The 9,681-nt window shown below is 39.4% G+C and overlaps 1 protein-coding gene across 1 annotated transcript in view; it reads left to right on the top strand.

Moving 5' to 3' along the window:
- LOC138025280 (S1 RNA-binding domain-containing protein 1-like) overlaps positions 1-9,681 on the top strand; it is an 18,988-nt gene continuing 9,307 nt past the window's right edge. Inside the window, exons 1-10 of the mRNA XM_068872513.1 lie at positions 1-258; positions 2,878-2,989; positions 3,188-3,326; positions 3,731-3,827; positions 5,328-5,466; positions 6,068-6,191; positions 7,197-7,278; positions 7,486-7,643; positions 7,891-7,987; positions 8,775-8,882. Coding sequence (XP_068728614.1) covers positions 50-258; positions 2,878-2,989; positions 3,188-3,326; positions 3,731-3,827; positions 5,328-5,466; positions 6,068-6,191; positions 7,197-7,278; positions 7,486-7,643; positions 7,891-7,987; positions 8,775-8,882 — 1,265 coding nt within the window. The 5' untranslated portion in view covers positions 1-49. The remainder of the gene's footprint in view (positions 259-2,877; positions 2,990-3,187; positions 3,327-3,730; positions 3,828-5,327; positions 5,467-6,067; positions 6,192-7,196; positions 7,279-7,485; positions 7,644-7,890; positions 7,988-8,774; positions 8,883-9,681) is intronic.

Genomic DNA, 9,681 nt, shown 5'->3' with positions numbered 1-9,681 from the left:
CGGAGGGTTATTTGAAATGGCGAATGGTAGATGATTAGATGATTCTGTAATGGCAAGTGTTAGCTTAATTAAGTTACCGAGGGCTGCTGCCGTGCTGGCCGAGAACTTAAATCTAGATGCAAGTGTAGTTCATACAGTGATAAAATTGCTAGAAAAAGATAACACAGTACCTTTTATCGCTCGATATCGCAAAGAACGAACTGGAGGTTTGGATCCAACAGTCCTTCGACACATACAGGCTCAATACGAACAATTAAAGTAAGTCCAAATGGTTTTGGCTAAACTTCAGAATACCCCGCCACTTATTTGCATTTCATTGAATAAGAATAGGCTCTATTATATTAAGTCTCGTTCTTCAAAAGATGCCGCATAGGGGAAACAATAAACAGTTATTGGATGAGGTTGAGCATGATATCATGAATTATCAAAACCGAGGTCTGCAGCAGATATTACATTTATCATGTCAAGTTCACAAGCTATTGTGAATTGATTGAATGCTCTCGACCAATCAGATTTTTCATAGTGAGTCTGATGTGTAATAATAGTGGTTAGCTGTGGCGGGGTATTCTGAAGTTGCTCCAAAAGAGAAATAGTTTTGTTACATAACAATACACGCCATTAATTAAAGTATCATAATGAGTCTAAGAACATGGGTGACAAATTACTCCTTAATTTTGGCGCGAAATTTCAGCATTAATTTATAATTTCACATGTGAACAATGTTGCCATGGCAAGTTTTCCTATAGTGCCGAAATGTCGTCTTGTGAACGTAATTTGTCACCCATAATATTAATAGCTAATCAAATTGTATACTCGTGAAATAGGGAAAAATTTCACTTGCATTTTGTCCAAAATCAAATACTTTCCCTCAGCTAATAAAGGCTCAGGAAATTATTTGATTTTGGACAAAGTACACGTAAAACTATTGCTTAATTTCACTCGCCACCATTTGATTACCCAATTACTTATTTACCCTCAGATTTATAGAGTAGCTAGTAACTAATATCTCAAAGCATTGTACAGAACAACTTTAAGAATCCCTTCTGGCCGGGGGCAAACCAGTTGGCTATATACCAGTGCAGCCAGGAAATTGAACCAGTGACTACCTGTAACAAATTCAATGAGTAGTCAGAACTGGTCTTGAACCGAGGATCTTCGGATCTCAAGGCAAGCACCCTAACCACTGGGCTGCACTTCCTCCTGCAAATTTTGCAGTTCAGCTATAAATTTTTCTTTATCTTGAATCTTAAGGTAAAAATTAAAAAGGAAAATATCCGATGATCTTAACTCTTACAAGCCTTAAATTTCCCTGGTTACCAGCGGTTGATTGGCTGTTGAAACAAAGAGTTCCTTTGTTAATTACGCTACAATTCGAACAATTTATCGTAAAAGAAAATAAAAATAATAAACAGATATGTACATACCCTACTAATGTACTTGTTTGGTCTGCTTTTGAGCTAATTGACCTCAGTGTGACAAGAAAACTGATTCAGTGAGTGCCCTTTGTTGGAGCAACTCATCATTGATCCAAGCAAAGGCAGACCAATCTGGTAATGCAAGTGTTTATCCCGGGTACATCTCTCTGTTCATGAAGAGGAAATGTATTGGAACATTGAACTACCATCTAAAAGTAGTTGTAAATTTCTATATTTGTTTGAAAGTAAACTTGACCTACTTTGATTATGTGGTTAACTTGAGACAGTAGATTTCTATGCCATTCTGTGCCATCTTGTTGATATACCGGTAGTTGAAAACATGTACTCAACCGTCTTGAAGAAGTGAAGCCACACACTCGATGTAAGTCAAGTTTATTTGAACAAATATAGAAATTTACAACTACTTTTAGACAGTATATCAAAATTCCCAATACATTCTTCAAGCACAGAGAGATGTATAAAAGCTCACATTACAAGATTGGGCTCCCTGTGATCGAAGGACCACAGATCGCTGGCTCATGCCCCGTCCACACGTATCCGGAGAATTTTGTATCCGCAAATTTTTTTATGCGGATACAAAAATATCTGCGTCCACACATAGTGTATACGAATCGTATACGACCGTCCACATGTATCCGATTCGTATCTGGACATCTCAAAGGATTAGTCAACAGAGCATGGGCATTACAAAGAATGCTGAGCCTGCGATAATTTTGGCGCCAAATTTGCGGCTTTCTTGTTTGTTTACTTGAGGTTTCAACACTTAGACGTCTTCTCAAGTAGTTAAAGTTTAGATTTAACATTGCAACATTTAGTTCGAGACATGCTATTAGGCTTGAAAGTAGTCCTAGTAGCATTGAACACACAACGTTTCTGCTCGCCGCCATTTTGGAAAATCTCGCGCGGATAAAGACTGGTTCTGATACTGTGACGTCAGTGTATACAAAAATATTCGGATACGAGCGTCCACACGTATCCGGATACACAGCGTATACAGAAATTTCCACTCTGGAGAGCGTATACAGAAATCTCCAGATACACCGAGCACATACAGCGGACACTTGTGGACGCTAGGTGTATCAGCATAAAAAAATTTGCGGATACAAAAATCTCCGGATACGTGTGAACGGGGCATCAGTCAAGAGTGTACTGGCCTTTGGTGTGGGAGGCCTCAGGTTTAAACCCCGCCTGGTCCAACACTCAAGGTTTTAAAATTTTTGAGGTGATAATACTTTTTTTGTAATTTTATCCACAAATGGATGAGGAATATTAAGAATTGAAAGAATCTTTTCAATCAAGTAATACCCTCATTAACAACTACTTAGTCTAAGAGTAGTCAAAATGAAGGCAAAGTGCTGAAAGTGATAAACCTGTTCAAAACAAATGACAGATACTGTACAAGCTTTTAATAGGGTATATTTATGTCTCTTGTGATTCTTAGAGCCATTCAAGAACGTGCTGAGTCTGTTATGAAAAAGATTGGAGACAAGCTCACTCCAGAACTTCGCAATTCTCTCAAGAATGCAGTCTCTATGGATGAAGTTGAAGAATTGGTGGGTTAATTAACTTGTCCTTGGTATAGGACATTGCATGATCAAGAGAACTGGTATCTGTTAATTATGGATAATATGAGAAGAGTTGTACCATTTTAAAATTAATAATAATCTCAACAAAATTATCAATCTACAAAGATTGTTAAAACTCTGTTCTCTTATGACAAAGGCATTTGAATTGTGTTTTATTTTAATCAGTATGCACCATTCAAAAAAGGCAGTAAGGGATCACATGCCGAGAGAGCAAGACAGCTAGGCTTAGGTGAACCAGCTGAACTTTTGTTGAAGGATCCAAAGAGTGTTCAGCTTGAAACGTTCATCCAACCAAATACAGAAGGTATGTATGTCAAGAAACAATGAATTAATTTGAAAATATAAGGCAACATAGAAATAGAGGGAACAACTTCCAGCATCATATCAGCCAAGTGTTAACTGGTGTTTTAGTGTGCAAAAACTCCCAACATTGTTGTGATTAGCAACATAAGTTGGCTTTCAAAAAGTTCAGGGGCCGGATGCTTGAAGTATGGTTAGTGCTAACCGTTGTTTAAGAGGTATCAAAACCTAGATGTGTCTTATTATGTCACAATAATGACCGCATCTTGTTCAACAATAATCAGTGTTTCGTATTGGTACCATAGCATTGCTGATACACTGTGTAGTGCCAGTCTTTCTAAAGAGAATGTCTCTTCAAAGGGTTGAAACTGGTTCAAGCCACCTTAAGTTATAAAGGTGTTCCTGCAGGTTTGAAGAATATGAAACAAGTATCGCTTGGAATTCAACACATTATTGCTGATGTAATTGCCAAAAACAGTGAAACCCTGAGTTCAATAAAGGGAATGTAAGTATAGCATTTCTGGTTTTCTCTTTCTTAAGATACGACATGCCTAGAATAAATTGTGTGATATCAATATCAATAATTCAAGACTTTCGTACTTACATGTACTTTAGACCTATCTCAATGTTTAAAAGAATGTCGTTGAATAATGAAAACCAAACTGTGATGCTATATCTTTGCCAAGATCCTTGCATTTGAGGTAATTTTTGTCAAGTAAAACTAAGGATAGTGAGGATGAAAATGGAGTGAAATTTGACAAAATTGGTCAATTTGCTAAGACTTCAACAATGCAAAGAATTTCATCTCGGCCAATCATTCTACTAAAATTCGTTAATAATCGATATCATTTCATTGGTTAATCAGAAAAGTTAAACCTGTGAGTTTAAGTTCAATGTTATGTGTTTAACCCAATTTAACCTAAAAACACTAAAAACCTGCAATGGTCGTGCCCCTTCCACAGTGGAAGGTTTGCTAGAAAAATTTGGCATTCCTGTACGGCCATTGTAGATTGCATCTGTTCCCCATGCAAATGCGACAACGATCCTTTTGCAAGTGGTTTTTAAAGAGATTCTAGGTATCAAAATTCATCAATTTATTTTAACTTTAACAACCGATATATTTACTGTAATTTTAGCAGAGTTGCTGCCGCCGCATCCCCCCCCCCCCCCCCCATCCCCCCTCACTACGAATTTGGCGTCCGACTGTAAAAAGATTCATTTCAGGTCGCATATGATAGCTGAAAACAAAATTAATTAATTTGGCAAGGCACATGATGAAGAAAAACTTTACTTGACTGTGAAGTCTTCTAGCGCTGGGGAAATAATTGGGGACACTGAACGAAGATCAAATCAGATCAAACAATGGTTTTTGAGGAGAGGGGAAAGCCGGAGTACTCGGAAGAAAACCTGTCGGAGCAAGGTAGAGAACCAACAAACTCAACCCACATATGGCACCAAGCCTGGGAATCGAACCCGAGGCACATTTGTGGGAGGCAAGTGCTGTCGCCAATGCGCTGTCGCTGCTCTCCGTAACAAATGCAAGCAATGTAGTCGACCAATCAGAGCTGTGACTGGTGCAAAGGGCGGGAAAAAATCTGGGAGCAGTCATCGTCGTGGCACTTCCTACCGTGGTCCCAGAGGTATTTCTTGAACCACGAAGCGGCAAGAAGAGAAAAACTTTTGGTTTTCTTGGACTTAAATCTCACTTTCTTGCAGACGCCAGGGTCAGGATCTGACCCTCAGGTTTGGATTGGTTGATATTTTTACAAACACGCAAGTCAATATGATTGGTTTGTTTGATTGGTAATACCGAGGGGATGCGTGATTGCTAAGTTGCCATTGGTCCCTTTTGTAATTATCAATTTGACGTGTTTGACTGCTGGCCTCTGCATGAAAGTGGGATTCAAGTCCAAGGTAACCAAGAAAAACCTCTGGGACCAGGGAAGACACTTTTTAACGCACCGTTATTTCTTGTGGAAACCATTAATTCTGAGAGTATGTGCAGGTTAGAGAGACGCCCAATTCACCTGGAGTCGTGCCTGTCTCGAGCAGCGTCCAAGGAAAAGAAGAGGGGTGCAGGAGATAAGAAATATGAGCAATATCATGGATTCAACTTTCCAATTACTGCTCTCAAGGCACACCAGGTAAAAACGCTCCTTTAAGACCGACGGCATAAATGTCAGCTGATTTATTTTCCTTTGTCAAGTCTCGCACATTGACGATACGTTTACGTCATCTGCTTCTTCGTTTGAAGAACAACCCTTGGTTCGCTCACGCCACCTTCTAGGAGATCTGTGGTGATCTGTATCTCGTGTATTCCAGAAGATATAAGAGACTTTTGGCGCGAAAGTTTTATTTGTAGATGTCATATGACCTCGAAGTAACCAATGAGAGCGCGCACTGTTGGGGGAAATTTTTCAGCTAAATAACAATGTGGGTAGTTACAGTGATATACCATTCCCTCCAATATCGACAGCCTCTAGGTAGTGTTTGGAACAACAATGTTAAAACAGTCCCACCAATGTTAAATATACACTGTCATAGCACTCCTTCCAGCCACTTCTGAAGTATCTTCAGCTCACTTCAAAACCCGGCTCAAATTGATGCCAATGTTGACCTTAATTAATTAAAATATGCTCAGAAAGTGATGTTTTTCATAGTAATGGTTGCACCATCTGTTAATCAGCTTAAAGGTTTGAATTTAACCATCTTGTTAAATGGATTATTCATGGTTTCATGGAACAGGTTCTGGCTTTAAACAGAGGAGAGCAAAACAAGATTCTTACCATTAAATTAACTGTTCCAAAACAAGTCGAGACGCAGTTCCTTGGTCATTTGCGTCAAGTGTGGGTACCCTATGATGCACCAGGTAAGAGCTTGGGTTCTTTTGGAAAGATCAAAGGTCAGCTGTGGCACCATTTTGATCATTTTCTGGTCACAGGGTTCAACATCCAAATGGGTGATTGTGTGGGCTTAGTTTCGGCTTGATCGGTTTTTCTCGCTTTTTTCTCACTCTTGAAAGAAAGTAAACTCCAAACTTAGGTAGATCTGGCTGGCTGCAATCGAGTCGTCAGTGGTGACTTTGTGGGGTTTCTTGGTAGATGTAGAAATCGCAAACTTAGTCTGCTAGCAGTCCCCTCTCAGTTAGTTGAGCGACCCTCTAGTCATGCAAGAGAGCCCAAGGGAGAATGGGGAGAAAGATAGAGAGCGCCCTCTCCCTATTCTCCTTCTCTCTTACACAAACATTTCGGAAAGCATACTTGACCATCCCTCAAAAGGAGGTTGGACATTTCGTAACAATTACATGATGCTATATCCCATCTTAATATGACAAACTTACCGCTGTAAAAAGAATGAAAACAGGCAGAATTATTTCAATAAGAAATATCGTTTCTGAGCCAAGCCTCGGTGATCTACGGTATTTAGATCTTACAATTTCTTTTGTTTCGCTAAAGAACATGACTACTGATCACATGTTTAAAAACCAAGAAATAACTAATTTTCTATACTTGAGCACTCACTTGAGGTCTAGAGGTCGAAATTGTCCTCAATTGAAGCTTTCTAATATCTACTACCTTAAGCCAATGCAGTGACGGACAATTATTTTTCCAATCCAATTGTTCGGTTTCAGTAAATTTAGATGAGTTTTTGTCACTTTTTGGCATCGTATAATCTTGTCGAAAGAGAGGCAGCGTGGCCGAGTGTAAAACACCCTTTTTCCATCTTTCAACTACGAGTTGTCTGTCGTCTTGGAGCAGCCTTGGAAGCAGTGTTGTGTTGGTTGGAGGGGAAGGAGATATCCTTTAAAGCAGAGCACTTGTAGTCGTTCATTATTTTCTAAGGCTTCTTCCTCTAAATTGTCTATTTTTCCTAGGGAACATAAAAAGGCTATTTTACTCTGCAGTGGACGATGCTTACATCCGGCTAATAAAACCAAAGGTTACGAGACAATGTAGGTAAATATTGCCATTGCCGTAGCCGTAATACAAGGGGACGTGTACACCTGCTTCGAAGTCGTGGATCGTTGGATTTGGAATGACGTCATGATATTGATATATTGAACATTTTTATGTCACTTTATGTCGACAACGAAAAGAGCTATTTTTTTTAATGCGTGAGAGAAGTAGTTGTTTGAAGGTTTAATTTGATTTTTTTTCTCCAAGGAGTTCGTTGACCAAACAAGCCGAAAAGGAGAGTGTTGATCTCTTCATGATGAACTTATATCGTCTTCTACTTACCCCTCCCGCTAGGGGAAAGAATGTTCTCGGCCTAGACCCAGGCTTCCTTCACGGCTGCAAATTGGCGGTTCTTAGTGCAACAGGTAAGGCTGTGCCGGGGAACGCTTCTTCGGTATCCTTGACATTGCGTGATTTGAGAGCTTTTGCTTCGGATTGATGACAAAGAGCTTCGCAAGATGATTACCATTTCGTTCTTTGAGACATGTTCTCGTTGAAAAGTTTTTCCTGGAATTCTGTGAATCCTTATCCGGAATAGGAATGCACCTCGAAAAATTAAACTAAACGCGGTAACCGGAAGTACACAAAGGTTCTTGTTCTTTATCGTTTTAGGTGAAGTCTTAGAGACAGCAATCATCTTTCCTTTTGGTGAAAGGGCAAATGAGGAAAAAGCAAGAAACAAGATCGTTGAACTTATTTTAAAGCACAGGTAACTTAGATATGCTTCATTAAATTAGATTTATTATGGTTGGGGTGTGAAGAGAGCATTAGATATGTCAATTCACTACGTTCACATCTCCCATAATACAATTTGTCTGCCCCCCCCCCCCCCCATTTTTCATAAGCATTGTTTTCCAATGCTCTTGGGACTTGAAATCGTCCCGAGAGAACTTGAAAACAATGCTTATGCAAAATTGGGGGGGGGGGGGGGGGCGTAGACAAATTGTATTATGGGAGATGTGGAAGTGGCAAATGGACATATGTGATGATAAGAGCTCTGTTGAAGGTTGTAGGGTGGTTTCTAGTTATGTGTCCTTTCATCTCTTTGGGCCTTTAAAGTGCCCATAACCCCAAAATATTTTTTTCGTTAAAATGAATCTTTGCACCTGTTCGAAAGGCATCGCGGCTATTTTTTCCTTTTTCTAACAAATCCTGCCATTTTAGGGGCTTCGAAAGTTGCGCAAATCCAAGCATCTTTTGCTCATGACCGAGTTAGAAGGGGAGTGGGTCTACTCCTGTTTTTACGTCACAAACTGATTTACATTGCATTAACTCTTTGTAAAAATGCATGGAAAGTAGATGCCATGAAACGGGTACCAAGGGCGATAAAATTGGGTATATCACTAATCGAGGCTTCAGTGATGCTTCTGATCGCCTTTGAAAGGCGCAAGAGATGCTATTGCCAACCAAGGAGCATACCTTAATAAACAGTGAATTCCGCCATCAAGTAATACTAAAAAGATCTGAAATAACGTGATATTGATGTTTGTTTTTAGTTGTGACTATGTCGCTGTTGGTAACGGAACCGGGTGTCGCGATGCGGAGACCTTTATTAGTCATCTCATTAAAAAGCGAGTGTTTGCTCCACTTGACGTAGCCTACTGGTAAGAAAGAGCATCATTTGCAGCTATTGGGTGGCTTACGAATCGACGACGTTCGCACGACGGTCTCCAAACTATGGGCTCCCAACTAGTTTAGCTTTTAAGTTATTTGGGTGACCAGGTACTGACTATTTTTTTTTTTTTTTTATTGTTACATGTTAATTGCAACTCTGTAAATAGGCCACTTTTGATATATTAAAATTCAGCTTGAAAGCAAGGTTTGGAGGACAAAGACCAAGGAGAGTGGATGATATGCTAATTTATTACACATAACATGAGAATTTTATTCCATAAAGCTCATTTGTACAAATCTATACGCTTTATTTTCACATGTGAAAAAGGCCTATACAGCCAATCAGAATGGCGTACAGCTCTTTCACATGTGGAAGTATAACCAATCAACGAAAGCGTAAAGGCGTTTCCATGCCAATCACTCGTGCATCTCGTGCAAATCGTGCAAATCGTACTTTGTTATTGAATTAAATTAAATTTGGCTTTGGTTCTATTGTTAGTGAGTTTTTGTTTCTAATTCGCGTTCAGAAAACTATTTTAATGAAAATTCTCATGTTATGTGTAATAAACAGTTCACGACATAGAAAGTGCTTTGTACGGGGTTTTATTCACTCGTTGTTTGTGTCAAAAACCCTCACTCGCTCGTTCCTCGCTCGTTCGGGTTTTTGACACAAACAACTCGTGCATAAAACCCCGTACGCCGCACTTTCTATGACGTAAACTATATATCTTTTACATTCATTGCAACCTGTTTCTATTGTTTTTGTCCTCTCTGCCTCACTGTCAAGCT

The sequence above is a fragment of the Montipora capricornis genome, chromosome 12 (assembly GCF_036669925.1).
Source record: "Montipora capricornis isolate CH-2021 chromosome 12, ASM3666992v2, whole genome shotgun sequence".
Taxonomy (NCBI): domain Eukaryota; kingdom Metazoa; phylum Cnidaria; class Anthozoa; order Scleractinia; family Acroporidae; genus Montipora; species Montipora capricornis.
This window is presented reverse-complemented; position numbering and strand designations above follow the sequence as displayed.